This window comes from Gobio gobio (genome assembly GCF_949357685.1).
Source record: "Gobio gobio genome assembly, chromosome: 14".
In the NCBI taxonomy this organism is placed as follows: domain Eukaryota; kingdom Metazoa; phylum Chordata; class Actinopteri; order Cypriniformes; family Gobionidae; genus Gobio; species Gobio gobio.
The window spans coordinates 46,132,068-46,149,167 of NC_137107.1; the positions used below are offsets into that span (position 1 = coordinate 46,132,068).

At 39.7% G+C, this 17,100-nt stretch overlaps 1 protein-coding gene across 2 annotated transcripts; it reads left to right on the forward strand.

The window, feature by feature from the left end:
- Window positions 1-29: 29 nt before the first annotated feature.
- LOC307136807 (uncharacterized protein) lies at window positions 30-13,079 on the forward strand. 2 transcript variants are annotated; one of them, XM_079834087.1, is made up of 4 exons: window positions 30-100; window positions 897-1,013; window positions 9,656-9,775; window positions 10,163-11,305. In XM_079834087.1, the coding sequence occupies exons 2-4, from the start codon at window positions 956-958 to the stop codon at window positions 11,014-11,016; spliced, it is 1,032 nt and encodes a 343-aa protein (XP_079690213.1). In that variant the 5' UTR covers window positions 30-100; window positions 897-955; the 3' UTR covers window positions 11,017-11,305. The 2 variants fall into 2 exon arrangements, with proteins under 2 accessions (XP_079690213.1, XP_079690212.1); XM_079834086.1 differs by having other exon boundaries at window positions 43-106; window positions 10,163-13,079.
- The last annotated feature ends 4,021 nt before the right edge of the window (window positions 13,080-17,100 follow it).

Consider the following 17,100-nt stretch of genomic DNA (forward strand, 5'->3'; position numbering starts at 1 on the left):
TGTTCCTCAAGATGGCGCCATTTGCTTTCATTTTAATCACGTGATCTTGTTGAGTCCATCTTGGGTCATGAATGAAGAGATTTTTGCTGTTTATCGGACTGTGAGTGTGAGTACATTTATTTTACTATTTATGGGGAGAAATCTAAATCTGTGTATTTATACAAATGTCAATGAGCTCGACTAGTGTATGATTCCCGAACGAGTGACTCTCAAGAGCCGGTTCATTTTAGTGAATCAAAGACACATCAGCTAGAGCGGTTACTGCAATAACTCCGAGATTTAATCTAAATACTTAACCATAAAATGAACCATTATGCTGAAACTGAAGCTCGTTATTGACAACATGTAAATATTGTTAGTTTATGTAATGGATAACTGAACCTGGTAAACACAAGGCGTAACACAAAATAATAGTTTATTTCAGACATGTTTAATCGATGTCTGTTACAGCAATCAACCCCCATCAATAATCTTTCAGCTTCTCTATGAACTGCTGTGGGAATTGAAGGATTGATAGTTTAAAAGTTCTGGAAATATACAGCTAATGCCTTATCATAACACCACTTTTGAGAAGACCAAAAAGACTAATACGTAAAGAAATCAGAGTAGATAACACTCGTTTGATGTTTGTCTTTATTTATGCTCTGTTGCAAGAAAGTATTTGAACATAAATCAACATTTCAATCTATGATAAACCACATCTCAAGAAAGAGCAAAATCTGCTAGATGATAGAAGTTAAAGTTAAAAACTGAAATGATGCTATTGTTTCTAAATGATTATTTGAGCTACATTTGCACCTAGATTATTCCAGAGTGATTGTAATTGTGATGATCATCCGCTAAATGAGCAACAGTGACAATATTATAATAAGGAATTATTATTACTTTTCCCACAGGAAAAGAAGCAAGCAGGAGGATTTGCTCCAGGGGAAATTACAGACATACTGTTGTAAAGATGGAGTTTAAGGAAGAACCCTGCAGAGTAAAAGATGAAGAGACAGAGGAACAAACAGGTTGGTGTTTTCCTTAATTCTCTTTAAGGACTGATGAGGAACATTAAGATGAAAACTGACATACAGCAATAACGTTTTAATCTAGATACTAGTAGACTGAGTAGTAATCTAGATCTGTGCTAAATTGAGGCTCACTTCTATTTCTTTTGTTCTAATTTGTCTTTCTTTAATTGAATTGTGGGAATTTAATATGTTGATTTTAGACCAGATGGAAGGGAATGAAGACAAACCACATCGTTTCACAAATGAAGATGGAAATGCAGTTGTTTCAAAGACTGAAAAGAGTGTCAGACAAAAACGAGCTAGAAAAACTGGAGTCAAAGGACCTTTCACATGCACTCAGTGTGGAAATAGTTTCGTTCAGAAAGGAAGCTTGAAAGAGCACATGAGGATTCACACGGGAGAAAAACCGTTCACATGCACTCAGTGTGGAAAGAGTTTCAATCGCAAGAGCTTTCTCAAAGAGCATCTGCGCTCTCACACTGGAGTGAAGTCGTTCGGCTGTGATCAGTGTGAGAAAACATTTGTTTTTTCATCTAGCTTAAGATCGCACCTTAAAGTTCATGCTGGTGTGAAGCCTCACTTTTGCTCTGTTTGTGGAAAGAGTTTTTCAGTACTGAACTCTTTAAAAGAGCATGAGCGTATTCATACTGGTGTGAGACCTTACATGTGCTTTGACTGTGGGAAGACCTTCACTCGATCCAGCATCTTAAAATCACACCAGAGAAGTCATACCGGAGAGAAACCGTACAAGTGCTCACACTGTGGACAGAGTTTCTCTTACTTAAAATCCTTGAAAAATCACAAGAGAGTTCACACTGGAGAGAAGCCGCACCAGTGCTCTTCGTGTGCGAAGAGTTTCACCAAATTATCTAGTCTACGGACTCATGAGAAAAAGCCCTGCCCGAAGTTGTCAAGTGAGAAAAGTTCACGTTCAGATCCATCACTTTCAAGTAAATAATTTGATATAGTGAAAGCAGTGAAAATCTCTGTACATTTTGAGACCATGAGAAATAAAAAGGAACAAAACTTATGTGACTAATTTAATGATTTAATTGACTTGTTTACCTGGAATCAAGGGGTTAAGCATTGTAACACTGAAATAACCGTTTTACTGCTTCTATCAAGTGGTAATGTATGGAGCATGGTGGTGGAAAAATATGCGAAAGAAATAAGTCAAGACTTTTAGAACGAAAAAAAATGTTCCCTCCCATTTCATAATCTTTTTTTCTTCACCGTGTCACTTTAGGGGTGATAAACTTGTACTTTACATGGATTTTGGTCAATATTAAGATAAATATTAAATCTTACTGAACAATTAGCTTAATAATGAATTACAGGGTTTGACATTAACACCCGCCAACCCGCCGAATGCGGGTGGATTTTAGCAGTTGCATGTAACAGTCACTACTATAGGGTGACCAGACGTCCCGGTTTTCCGGGGACAGTCCCGGTTTTTGGTGTTCTGTCCCCGTTTTACAGCTCGTTCAAAACAACCCGCATATACATTGCAAAAAAGCCCAACATTTACATAGCCTGCTGGTTATAGGAGCAATCGTGTAGTGATTATTTTCACCAGCGGATGGCGCTGTGAGATTAAAGTATTAAATGAAATATATAATATATATATATATATATATATATTATTTTTTGTATTTTTTTTTCTCATTGTTTTTGTGGGTGCGGTGAATTGTATTAAAACCAGACCAAAAATCTTAATAATCAAACTAAATCATAATTATTAATGTTAATAATAATATAGGGAGCCCACAACAAAAAAAAAATCAAAAATATATTGTCCCCATTGCCGTTTTTAATTCATAGATAATAACAAATGCGATTTTTAGTGATGTTTTGACCACTCAAATGGGAAATGTCCCCGGTTTACATTTCAGAAATCTGGTCACCTTACACTACTAGCCACTTTGGCAGGGTGAATTTTATTCGTAATGTGTGACCCTGGACCACAAAACCAGTCACAAGTCGCACGGGTATGTTTGTGGCAATAGCCAACAGTACATTGTATGGGGCAAAATTATCGATTTTTCTTTTATGCAAAAAATCATTAGGGTATTAAGTAAAGATCATGTTCCATGAACTGATTTCCTACTGTAAATAAATATAAAAAAGTTATTAGTAGTAGTCATATGCGTTGCCAAGGACTTTATTTGGACAACTTTAAAGGCAATTTTCTCAATATTTAGACTTCAGATTTTCGAATAGTTGTATCTCGGCCAAATATTGTCCTATCTTAACAAACCATACATCGATGGAAAGCTTTCAGATAATGTATAAATCTCAATATCAAAAAATTGGTCCTTATTACTGGTTTTGTGGTCCAGGGGGCGTATTACAGAAACATCTTAACTTTAGAATCCTATCTTATCTGTTTGGTAACATTGGCAATTTCAGTTAGGACCGCATTTAGGACAAAGGCAATTACAGAATGACATCTCTTTAATGCTTAATCTTATCTTAACAATGGACGGGAAACGGGTATTACAGAAGCATCCTAACTCGACAAAAAATCCTAAAAGCTGTCTTAACTTTAGGACAACCCCACTGGTGTCCTAACTTCAAACCTTTTTGAAATCCAACTGTAAAAATCACAGTACAAAAAGCCTTTTTCGAGAGAGCGTTACATTTATTAATTATATAAGATGAAGAGCAGCGACGTTTTGATGGTGGAGAGACTTTTGGAGGACCCAGGCCAATAAGCCGTCATGGAGCATTACCGGTCGTTCTTCACTGGCATAAAGTTGGTTTTACGCTGGACGTTCGATATTCGCAAATTTAACGACGGTCTCTAAAGTTACATACGACATTGGAACCTACACATTTCTAACTTCAATAGCATTTGAACGGAATATGTAAGATGTGTGCATCAAACACCTCGATGAACACTTTACAGTTGGTTTTGATACTTTAAGTCATTCTGTTCAAATGCTATTGATGTTAGAAATGTGTATGTTCTATGTAACTTTAGAGACGGTCCCTAAATTTGCGCATATCGAACGTCTAATAAAGTCAAACCAAACTTTATGCCTGTTCATTCTTCAAGTGAATAACGCCTTCTACTTTTCTTTTTTGCGAAGGCGATTTATAAAACAGGCTTTAACTTTTCAACGGAGCTTCAATTTCTGCCGCACTGGAATTAAAAGCACGCCGTTTTGTTTCTCCATTTTGATTTTATATTTACCTCAGCAGTTTGCGCGTTGTTGGTTGCTTGTTAACAGACCTGACAGTTGATTACCGAACTCGATTGAGGGGTTTAAGATTTCCTAACTTGAGATTTTGTAAGATAGGATAAGAATCCTAAATCAAGTTAAGATTTGCTTCTGTAATACAAAATTGTGAATCCTAAATTAACTTATCATATCTTAAGTTAAGACCTAAGATGGAACGTTTCTGTAATACGCCCCCAGGGTCACATGTACATTTTTCAGTTGTAGTCTTTTAAAAATGCATCTGAAATAATAAACTAAGTGCATTTTAGTATCAAAAATATTGATATTGTATATTGATACTGAAATATCTGAAATGCTTCCAATACCCATTTTCCACAGAAAAGATAGCTACACGATACCAGCTTTGAAGAAAAAAGAAAGCGCATGTGTAACAGTATAATGGATCCATGCATCAGGTCTTAAAGTGACCGCATATACCTGCAGCCGAGCACCTTGAGATGCTGATTAGTGCTCACACTTTACGCAGCACACTACAAGCTGCCTAAATGTAAAATAACACTATGTTCACTGTAGGAATTAAATATAGGTTCATCTTTTGTTAAAGCTGTTTTTATTTTATTTTATTACCATTAATGAGACAGACAACAGCATGCATACATCACACAAGATGTTGTGAATTAACCAAGGCGAGCATTTGTAGTTAAAAGGTATTATACATTTTTTTATTTATTTTTGGAACTGACTGATCGTTTCACTAGAGAAGACCCTTATTTGTCAGCTAGGGCATATGGATTACATTAAAGCTGCCTAAATATGGATTTTGGACTGTCGAAAATGGTCTTCAGTGAGCACAATTCACTTGCATTAAATGGAGAAAGATGAGTGTTTTCCTTCTTTTTTTCATTTTTGGGTGAACTATTCCTTTAATGAATTGAACATCAAACAGCGGTGGTCACTCAGAATCAACTAACAATCACATGGGATCCAGACATCTACAAAAATTACCTACAGTTTTGGTCATAAGTTTACATATCCTTTGCAGAATTTGTAACAATTCAATAACGTCTCGGGTTATGACTGTAACGAGACACTGCGTCGTATAACGACATTTTTGGAAATGTGCTCGACGTGCAAGCATCTGAAGCATGTGTGAAACTTGTCCAATTTTGATTGGTGTTGCGTCACGACGTAGAGTGTGGCATAGAATGTGCCAGCAGAATGTGTATAAAAGGACGCCGGTACACAATAGAGTTAGCTTCTGATAGGTCAAAGCAAGTCGGTTGCAGGAATAATGAGGTGTGGCAAGGGGACACAGCATCTTGTTTCCTTCTCATGGAGAAGGACTTTAGAAGATGCCATGCTTCTGGTAGGAGATTGCCTGAACAATTCAATTACTGTTTGTTTGGAGGCTGGGGATCCCTTCCGGGGTGACCCAAAGCACACTCGCAACTGGTCTGACTTCCTCTATTCGGAAGACCTCTGAACAAAAACCTCTAAGGCCCGCACAGGGCAGATTAAGTGAAGTCTCTCCTGTTGCGCAGACACATGCGGTGGAGAAGGGAAGGCCTTTAGGATTGTAGACCGTGCCTCACTGGAAGGAACTTTAGGCACGTAACCTGGTCTAGGATGCAAAATAGGTTTCACTCTCCCAGGAGCAAATTCCAGACAGGGAGGAGAAATAGACAAGGCTTGAAGGTCCCCAACCCTTTTAAGGGAAATAATAGCCAGCAAGAAGGCTATCTTTAACGTGAGATTTTTCTCATATGACAACTCTATTGGTTAACCCCTCGAGAACCAATGCCAGATCCCAGGCCGGGACTCTGGCATGAGGTGCAGACATCATCCTCCATGCGCCATGAAGGAACCATACGACCAACTGTTGCCTCCCTAGCGCTCCATCACTTAAAAGGGCATGGAAAGCCGCTATTGCTGCCACATACACCTTAGGTGTGGACAGGGTAAGACAAGCAGAGAAGCAGTCTTGGAGGAACTCTGGCACTGAAGCCACCGGGCAGTTAACTGGGTCCAACCCTCGTTCTCTACAGCTAGTGGTGAATACATTCTATTTCAGGCCGTACAGTCTTCTCATGGATGGGCCTCTAGAGTTTAGTCTCAACCATTCCGGCCGACAGACCAGCCTCTAGGTCAGTGGTTCTCAGCCTTTTTTGGGCCAGTGCAGATGTGTGTCCCCAACTGTGATGTATCTTGACAGGGATGCACACACTGCTTGAGCTGCTTATTTTCACTCGTCATTTCAATATACACTGCCCGGCCAAAAAGAGAGGTTTTGTTTTGTTTTTTGCCGGGCAATGTATATAAACTATATTGCCAAAAGTTTAGGGACGCTTGCCTCTACATGCACATGAACTTTAATGACATCCCATTCTTAATCCGTAGGGTTTAATATGGAGTTGGCCCACCTTTTGCAGCTATAAAAGCTTCAACTCTTCTGGGAAGGCTTTCCACAAGGTTTAGGAGTGTGTTTATGGGAATTTTTGACCATTCTTCTAGAAGCGCATTTGTGAGGTCAGGCACTGATGTTGGACGAGAAGGCCTGGCTCTCAGTCTCCGCTCTAATTCATCCCAAAGGTGTTCTATCGGGTTGAGGTCAGGACTCTGTGCAGGCCAGTCAAGTTCCTCCACACCAAACCTGCTCATCCATGTCTTTATGGACCGACGCTTTGTGCACTGGTGCGCAGTCATGTTGGAACAAGAAGGGGCCGTTCCCAAACTGTTCCCACAAAGTTGGGAGCATGAAATTGTCCAAAATGTCTTGGTATGCTGAAGCATTAAGAGTTCCTTTCCCTGGAACTAAGGGGCCAAGCCCAACCCCTGAAAAGCAATCTCAAACTATAATCCCCCCTCCACCAAACTTTACACTTGGCACAATGCAGTCAGGCAAGTCCCGTTTTCCTGGCAACCTCCAAAACCCAGACTCGTCCATGGAATTGCCAGACAGAGAAGCGTGATTGGTCACTCCAGAGAACACGTCTCCACTGCTCTAGAGTCCAGTGGCGGCGTGCTTTACCCCACTGCATCCCACACTTTGCATTGCACTTGGTGAGGTAAGGCTTGGATGAGCTGCTCGGCCATAGAAACCCATTCATGAAGCTCTACACACTGTTCTTGAGCTAATCTGAAGACCACACAAAATTTGGAGGTCTGTAGCTATTGCCTCTGCAGAAAGTTGGCGACTTCTGCGCACTGTGACCCTCAGCATGCGCTGACCCCGCTCTGTGATTTTACATGGCCTACCCAGGGTGTCCGCGGGGTTGTAAAAGGTAGTAAAAGGTAGTAAATGAAATTAGCCAAAATTAAGGGCATTCAAAAGTAGTAAAAAGTAGTAAACGTCATATCTGACGAGGTATTACATTTTCGAGCTCAATTTCTTTTAGATACATTTTCAATTTGTGTTAAGTACAGGCCTTTTTTTTTTCTAAAATTCGCGTGGATTTATTTATATGTTGAGAGTAGGACCTGCGCGATATCGTGAGGTGGTGTTCATTCGCGCGCGCGCGCTGAAACAAACTGGGTACCCGGCTGGCTTGCTGCCAAACATGTACGCGTGCTCGCTTCCATTCAGTAATTGAAGCATAGGGAAATGCAAGTTTGGCTGGAGGACTCACGATTTAAAGACTGGCTTAGGCCAGTAGTTTGCAACAGCCGCGAGGCTTATTGCCACGTTTGCAAGAAGACAATTAATATAACCTGGGTGGGGGTGAATGGCGTCAAATCGCACCAAGCTAGGATGCGCGGACGTAGCGAGCAGCTTCCCATATCAATGTTCTGCGCTACGGATGCATCAACGACCTCAACCTCCACTGCTTTGCCCTCAACCCCGACTGCTCTCCCGATTCAAACCACTGCAGTCAGCAGTAGCCTAACGTTAGTCCTAGCAGCAGCATCAACAGGTGCGTGACAGACGTCAGACAGCAGACGCTATGCCCTATCACCACCACCGCTACATTGCGAGCTGAGGTGCAGTGGTGTTTAGACCTTGCAACTAAATACCACTCTTTCAATTTAAACGATGGCATTGAAGAGCTGTTTCGATATATGCAAGTTGCTTAAAGCTGGGCATGCACTGTGCGATTTCAGCAAGCTTATCTACTCACACTGTACGGGTAGATCGCATGCGATGTAAAGCCAAAGCTCACGGTTTATGTGCTCACACCATGGCTTGGATCGTCGAGCGCGACATGTCTGCTCACTGTACGAGTGAAATATACGCGAAAAACCTATAACAGAGAGATAGCCTATCAAATGCATCAGCTATCGATATCAAGAAGATTTAGCATTTACAATTTATGTATATAAAGGATTATTATTATTATTATTATTATTAGGGTAGGCCTACTTTTATTATTAAATTGATATTACATTAAATTTGCCCCCGTGATAATTTCATAATGCATCAATGCATAACCGACGCTGCATAATAAAAGAATAGATAGATTAGCTTACTCCTCATTATTTAAATACATTTTGCACAATTATGAATTATAGGCCTATAATTAAAATGATTATCAGTCTATAAAATGTCAGAACACTACAATAATATCAGTTTTATCAGAAAGTAAGAGCAGCTTTATTTCAAAAACAAATTGTTTAACACGAAATGGGCCTATACTTCTCTTCTAATTTGTTTCACAATATGGGCCACGAGAAATATTAAGAATATAAATTCAGACAGTTATAGGCTATACGTTATCAGCATATGTTAAAGCAGATTTATATAAATAACGAGATATCTCTTGTCTCTGTGAGAATATGCGCCGAAAGCTCATCAGATTTTACTTTCACTTTCTGTAGTGAATAATTGACTAGGTTTGAGACTTCGCCGACTCTCGCGCACATTGCGTTTTTGTGTGATATCCACTGACTCGCCTTCATGATTTAAAACGAAAAAGAAAAAAAATCTATATTGCGGCGTGAAAATTGCTCTCGTTTCCCTCTGTACACTGCACGAACTATGAAGATGTCTCCTTCCACTTCTGTCTTTATTTCTATTCTCATCTCTGTGGGCAGTTGATGTTAAGTTATAATGACCTTGTTACATTGTGATGCAATATGTTATTCCATTTGGAAAGATATTTCATTTACGCCACTATAGTTGCAGCTTGAAGTCGCGCTGGTATTAAAAAATATTTTTAAGGTATTAAAAAAGGTAGTAAAAGTTATTAAATTCAACTTAAGAAGTTCTGTATATACCCTGCTACCACTTCGTGGCTGAGTTGCTGTTGTTCCCAATTGCTTCCACTTTGTTATAACACCACTAGCAGTTGAGCGTGGAATATTTAGTAGTGAGGAAATTTCACGAATGGACTTATTGCTCAGGTGGCAACCTATCACGGTACCACGCTTGAGTTCACTGAGCTCCTGACAGTCAGTGAAGCCGCTCCCACAGCCGTTCATGAGAGTTTAAATGCTGGGAATATTCCCATGTTCCCACAGGAGAAGAAGAAGCAAGCAGGAGGAATTACTCCAGGAGAAACTACAGACATACTATTGTAAAGATGGAGTTTGAGGAAGAACCCTGCAGAATAAAAGATGAAGAGACAGAGGAACAAATAGGTCAGTGTCTATTATTGATTATTCATTAATAACTGCTGAACAACATTCACACTACAAACCCTCATTTACAAAATCATAGGAGCTGTAAAATAACATGAACTATAGGAACAGATATGAAAATACAAGATGAGTTTGGGAAAATGCATTTATAGTCACACAGAAGTTGTATTTTTATATCTTCTAGTTTATTTCAAGATGGGAAAATGCATCTGTGGTCATAAAGTAGTTGCCAAGATTTGATGAGATAATAATTGCAGAAGTATGTTTAGTGCCTGATCATGAGTAACCAAAGCTAAAATGCCTGAGCATGGCTGCTTTCTGCTGTTAGACTATATGGATTATTTCTATTTCAGTCTCAAATTGTCTAATGTGATATGTTTGTTTTAGACCTGATGGAACAAAGTGAAGTGGAGGAGGAACACCATCAGTTTCAGAAACCTCAACAAAACACTCAAAGAAGAGGAGCAGCCGAATGTTCTTACACCTGCTCTCAGTGTGGGACGGGGTTCACATCTAAAGCAAACTTGAAGAATCACATGAGAATCCACACGGGAGAGAAACCCTTCACATGCCATCAGTGTGGAAAGAGCTTCACGTGGGAAGGTAGTCTCACAAAACATCTGCAGTTTCACTCTGGAAAAAGACCTTTTGGCTGTGATCAGTGTGACAAGACATTTATTGTGGCAATGCACCTGAAAAGACACATGAAAATTCATGCAGATGTGAAGCCTCACGTGTGTTCTGTTTGTGGAAAGAGTTGGTTACGACTGGACAAATTAAAGGAGCACCAAAAAATACACTCCGGTGTGAAGCCGCATGTGTGTTATGACTGTGGGAAGAACTTTATTACATTGTGCAACTTAAAATCACACCAGAGAGTTCACACTGGAGAGAAACCGTACAAGTGCTCACACTGCGGGAAGGGTTTCTCTCAGTCTGGGCACCTGAAAGATCATGAGCGAATTCATACTGGAGAGAAACCGCATAAGTGCTCACACTGTGAAAAGAGTTTCTCTCAGTCAAGAAACTTGAAACATCACGAGAGAATTCACACAGGAGAGAAACCGTACAAGTGCTCACACTGTGGAAAGGGTTTCACTCTGTCAGGAACCTTGAAAGATCATGAGAGAACTCACACTGGAGAGAAGCCGCACCTGTGCTCTTCATGTGGGAAGAGTTTTGCCCATTTATCTAGTCTACGGACTCATAAGAAAAAGCATTGCCCAAAATTGTCTAAGTGAGCAAAGTTCACATTCAGATCCATCACTTAAAATAGTCTGACATTTTGATAATGCAAACAGTAGAAACGTATCGTCTATATAGTCAGCTACTTACACTTCTTACAACAAGAAATAAAGGAACAAAACTTGTACTTATTGAGTGACTTAAGTAATAAACAAATTTACTTCAGTTTACATGTAATCAATGGATTTGAACATTGTATTCATAGTTATTAATGAACTCTACAGTAATAAACCTGAATTGTGTCTGTGGAAGTGCAGTGAATAACAGACCTGTTATACAGCTGCCATCTAGTGGTTTGTTTTCAAATTATAAATGGGCGAGTACATCATGAATCCATCTTCCAACCGTGTTTTAACTTATGCTGAATCACTACAGTATGCCTATAATAAGGCCGTGTGTCCACCAAAGCGTTTTTAGCCGGCTGAAAACGCTAGGCGCTCTGCTGGAAACGTCTCGCTGTGGGCGCTTGAGAGCGTTTTGGCAGTGAAGCGTTTTTTTTCAGTTGAGACTCTTTGATACGGAATATTCTGAAGTTTTACTAGTATCTCATTTCACAGGTAGTTTGTTTCTGTATTGACTCTATACACTCACCTAAAGGATTATTAGGAACACCATACTAATACTGTTTGACCCCCTTTCGCCTTCAGAACTGCCTTAATTCTATGTGGCATTGATTCAACAAGGTGTTGAAAGCATTCTTTAGAAATGTTGGCCCATATTGATAGGATAGCATCTTGCAGTTGATGGAGATTCGTGGGATGCACATCCAGGGCACGAAGCTCCCGTTCCACCACATCCCAAAGATGCTCTATTGGGTTGAGATCTGGTGACTGTGGGGGCCATTTTAGTACAGTGAACTCATTCATCAGTGAAATGATTCGAGCTTTGTGACATAGTGCATTATCCGGCTGGAAGTAGCCATCAGAGGATTAGTACATGGTGGTCATAAAGGGATGGACATGGTCAGAAACAATGCTCAGGTAGGCTGTGGCATTTAAACGATTCCCAATTGGCACTAAGGGGCCTAAAGTTTGCCAAGAAAACATCCCCCACACCATTACACCACCACCACCAGCCTGCACAGTGGTAACAAGGCATGATGGATCCATGTTCTCATTCTGTTTACGCCAAAGTCTGACTCTACCATCTGAATGTCTCAACAGAAATCCAGACTCATCAGACCAGGCAACATTTTTCCAGTCTTCAACTGTCCAATTTTGGTGAGCTCGTGTAAATTGTAGCCGCTTCACAAATGCTTTGCTGCACACCTCGGTTGTAACGAGTAGTTATTTCAGTCAAAGTTGCTCTTCTATCAGCTTGAATCAGTCGACCCATTCTCCTCTGACCTCTAGCATCAACAAGGCATTTTCGCCCGCAGGACTGCCGCATACTGGATGTTTTTCCCTTTTCACACCATTCTTTGTAAACCCTAGAAATGGTTGTGCGTGAAAATCCCAGTAACTGAGCAGATTGTGAAATACTCAGACCGGCCCGTCTGGCACCAACAACAATGCCACGCTCAAAATTGCTTAAATCACCTTTCTTTCCCATTCTGACATTCAGTTTGGAGTTCAGGAGATTGTCTTGACCAGAACCACACCCCTAAATGCATTGAAGCAACTGCCATGTGATTGGTTGATTAGATAATTGCATTAATGAGAAATTGAACAGGTGATCCTAATAATCCATTAGGTGAGTGTATAAAAATGCTGATACAATGTAAATTATTTGCTCTGGCTCTTGTTTTAAATCATTTTGTTCCATTATTATGCTGCTTGTTTTCATCTATTGTTGTGTACACACAGAATGTGGCGGTTGGTCGGTCTTGTATTTGTCCCGCCCCTCCTCCACTGTAATTGGACGGCTGGGGGAAAAGTGACAGCAATAAGCGCTGCATTTTGCTCAAAGTTGAACATTCTTCAACTCTCTGCGACCAGTAAAAAACGCTGAGAGCTCCGCACTTGAGCGTGAAATACTTGCTCAGCGCATTGTTACGCTCATTGCATTCTAAAAACACGGCGCTCCCATTGAAAACTATTGAATACGGGCAGCCATCCGGGTGAAAAAATGCTTTGGTGGACATGCGGCCTAAGTGTTGATGTTCGGACTATATTATACAGAGCGGGACACCAACCTCTGAGTAACCGAGTACCTGCGTGCCTCGTCATAGACATAAACAGAGAATTAGCTCCAGCTACAACGTTCTTCAGCAAGACGCATTAATTTTTGTTTATCACCGGAGTCAGATAAATCCCAGCACATAGAGACTCTTTCACCTAGATATTATCATATAGAGACTGTGTCTGTTCCCCGAATTAGTAAATACAAAAAAACATCAAAACCATTCAACAGTAAAAATGTAATTGATGTCCAACAAATAAACAACAGATATAATACAGATGAACAATTGATAAAACTTGGGTTGCTGAATATTCGATCCCTTTCCCAAAAGCGCTTATTGTTAATGATATCATTACAGATAATAATCTAGATGTGCTGTGTTTGACAGAAACCTGGCTAAAACCTGACGACTACATTACTTTAAATGAGTCCACCCCCCAAGATTATTGTTATAAACATGAGCCACGTCTGCAAGGTAAAGGGGGAGGGGTTGCTGTAATTTATAATAATATCTTCAGTATTATTCAGAATTCTAGTTTCAAATATAATTCCTTCGAAGTTTTGGTGCTTTATGTAACGTTATGTAGTGTACATGATAAAACCCGTTTAACATTTGTGTTAGCTACTGTATACAGGCCACCAGGGCATAATACAGACTTTATCAAAGAGTTTGCTGATTTTCTATCAGAGTTAGTACTGGCCGTAGATAAAGTACTAATTGTTGGTGATTTTAATATCCATGTAGACAACGAAAAAGACGCATTGGGATTAGCATTTAAAGACATTCTAAACTCTATTGGAGTTAGGTAACACGTGTCAGGAGCCACTCATCGCCATAATCATACTTTAGACCTAATATTGTCACATGGAATAAATGTTGATACCGTTGAAATTCTGCAGCAGAGCGATGACATCTCTGATCATTACCTAGTATCATGTATACTTAATTTAGCTAAGGTTGCAAAGCTGCCCCCTCGCTTAAAAAATGGCAGGACAATCACTGCCGCTACTAAAGATTGCTTTTTAAATACTCTTCCTCATCAGTATCATCTCCTCAGCATCCCAGATAGCTTAGAAGAACTCAATGTTGCAACAGAAACTATTGACTCTCTCTTTTCCAGTACTTTAGACACAGTTGCTCCCCTGCGCTTAAAGAAGATTAAAGAAAATAGTCCAACGCCGTGGTACAACGAGCACACCCGGGCCCTTAAAACAGCAGCCAGAAAAATGGAGCGCAGCTGGAAGAAAACAAAACTAGAGGTCTTTCGTAATTCGTGGAAAGAGCACATGATCGCATACAGAAAGGCCGCAAAAACTGCTAGATCTGCTTATTTCTCAACTCTCTTGGAAGAAGACAAACACAACCCTTGGTATTTATTCGATACAGTAGCTAAATTAACAAAAAATAAAGCTTCAACTTCTGATGTTTGTAAACAGCACAGCAGTAATGACTTTATGAACTTCTTTACATGTAAGATTGATAATATTAGGAAGAAAATTTTAACCATGCAGCCGTCTACAGCAGTATCACATCAGACAGAGCATTGTAGTGTCACTGAGGAAAAATTACACTCATTCACTGCTATAGGAGAAGAAGAATTGGCTAAACTCGTTAAATCATCAAAATCAACAACATGCATGCTTGACCCTGTACCGACTAGGCTATTAAAAGAGATGCTACCAGAGGTCATAGATCCTCTTCTTAATATCATTAATTCACCTTTGTCATTAGGATATGTACCGAAAACTTTTAAGTTGGCTATTATTAAACCACTTATTAAAAAAACACAACTTGATCCTACAGAATTAGTTAATTATAGGCCAATCTCAAATCTACCCTTTCTGTCAAAAATCCTTGAAAAGGCAGTGTCTTCACAATTATGTTCCTTTTTAGAAAGAAATGGTATCTGTGAGGATTTCCAGTCAGGATTTAGACCGTATCATAGTACTGAGACTGCTCTCATCCGAGTTACAAATGATTTACTCTTGTCATCCGATCGTGGCTGTATCTCTCTATTAGTGTTACTCGATCTTAGCGCTGCATTTGATACTATCGACCACAACATTCTTTTGAATAGACTCGAAAGTAGGCATTAGTGGAATTGCTTTGTCATGGTTTAAATCATACTTATGCTACCGTTATCAGTTTGTAGCAGTAAATGAAGAGATGTCACACCGATCACAAGTTCAGTATGGAGTACCGCAGGGCTCAGTGCTAGGACCGCTACTTTTCACCCTGTACATGCTACCACTGGGAGATATCATTAGGAAGACTGTCGTTAGTTTTCATTGTTATGCTGACGATACTCAGCTCTATATTTCTTCACGCCCTAAAGAAACTTACCAATTCACAAGATTTATAAATAAACCCGTCTCCGGCGTGTTGCCTCCGATCCTTCTAATATTCCGATGTATTATGACCTCTGACCTGTAAAGTTGCCAGAATAATAATGATACGCTGTTTGTTAATTGGCCAGAGGAGAACTGGCACCCCGACTGAGCCTGGTTTCTCCCAAGGTTTATTTTTCTCCATTAGGTCACCTGATGGGGTTTTGGTTTCCTTGCCACTGTTGCCTCTGGCTTGGCGTGCTCAGTTGGGGACACTACATTTTTCAACTAAATATCCAAATAAATCTAATTATTAAACTAAATTAACCATATAAACTAAATTACTGATCTAAAGCCCACATTGTCATTGTATGATAATTTAAATGAACTGATGACATCACCGTTTTCAGCAGAATGGCTATACGGCTGAATAAAATTGTTGCATTATTTTCCTGTTTAACACTGTAAAGCTGCTTTGAAACAATCTGCATTGTTAAAAGCGCTATATAAATAAGGTTGACTTGACTTGACTATTAAGAGCGATAGCGCCAAGAGTAGTGTACCTTTTAAGCATTTAAAGTCGGCATGAAACGGAAGTTGAGATTTGTTCTTTTTTCCATATTGTGACATATATCCGAGAGATACAGCTTCTGAAATGAGAAAAATGTAGGGCGGGGCTTGATTTCGTCCTTCGGGAATTGAATGGATCATTGGAAGTTGGGTGTTGCTGACAAAATGGAGGCAGAGCGCCCTCACGTCATATCACATGACAGGAAGATAAGCCATTTCGAGGGGGGAGGGAAGGTTAACATTCTTGATTAAAGATCATGAGGGCTCATGCATTTGAAAAAAAAATAGAAGTGCACAGATAAATCATTTATAATAAACATATTACATAAAAAATAAGAATTGTCCATTTTGATTTCATGGTGACTTTACATAGACTTTGAGCAACAATATGGTAAAAATCTAATATATACAGCGATACTTTTATGGTATCGAAGGAAAAACTCAGATACTATGAGTATCGAAAAATTATTTATCTCTCGGTGCCAAATTTTGGTTCCAAAAGCCAAACGGCTGTGTCTGTGTGAGCCTATAGCATAATTGCATGTAAGGACCTAAAGCACCGGCGATTGGTTGTCCACCACCACGTGACGGGGAGGATTTCTGAAGATACTCGCAGTCACACAAGTGTAGTTGTTTTTTCTCATGTGTTCTAACGCGTCGTTTTACAAAGAGGTCTAAAGTGTCATCGACGCCCTCAGAGCGTACATTTTCCACTGCTGGGGACACCATTAGCCAGGAGCGGGCCTGTCTAAAAGCCGACATGTTGATCTTTCTGAAGAAAAACTGCTGAGCGGTTAATCACAAATGCAGTTTGATTTTGCACTAGAAAGTTTTTTTTACATTCCTTTGCCTTTTAGTTGGTTCAATATTAGCCTGTACACAATGTCATTTATTTATTATTAATAATATGTTCATGTTGTGGCAAAAAGGTTTCTCTTGTTTTGTTAATTTTGGCCAAGAGTGTCTGCTTGTGCACCCCTATCCAAAAAGCACAACCAGTTTTATTAATAATGTTACGCTGAGTGAGAAGTGTTACCAGAAATTTGTTTTAATTAAGGTGA

Bases quoted from the DNA above. Each gene is read 5' to 3' on its own strand.
- LOC307136807 (XM_079834087.1), top strand. From the start codon at position 956: ATGGAGTTTAAGGAAGAACCCTGCAGAGTAAAAGATGAAGAGACAGAG. The intron at 1,014-9,655 runs GTTGGTGTTTTC...ATGTTCCCACAG, and splicing joins AGAGACAGAGGAACAAACAG to GAGAAGAAGAAGCAAGCAGG. The intron at 9,776-10,162 runs GTCAGTGTCTAT...TGTTTGTTTTAG, and splicing joins AGAGACAGAGGAACAAATAG to ACCTGATGGAACAAAGTGAA.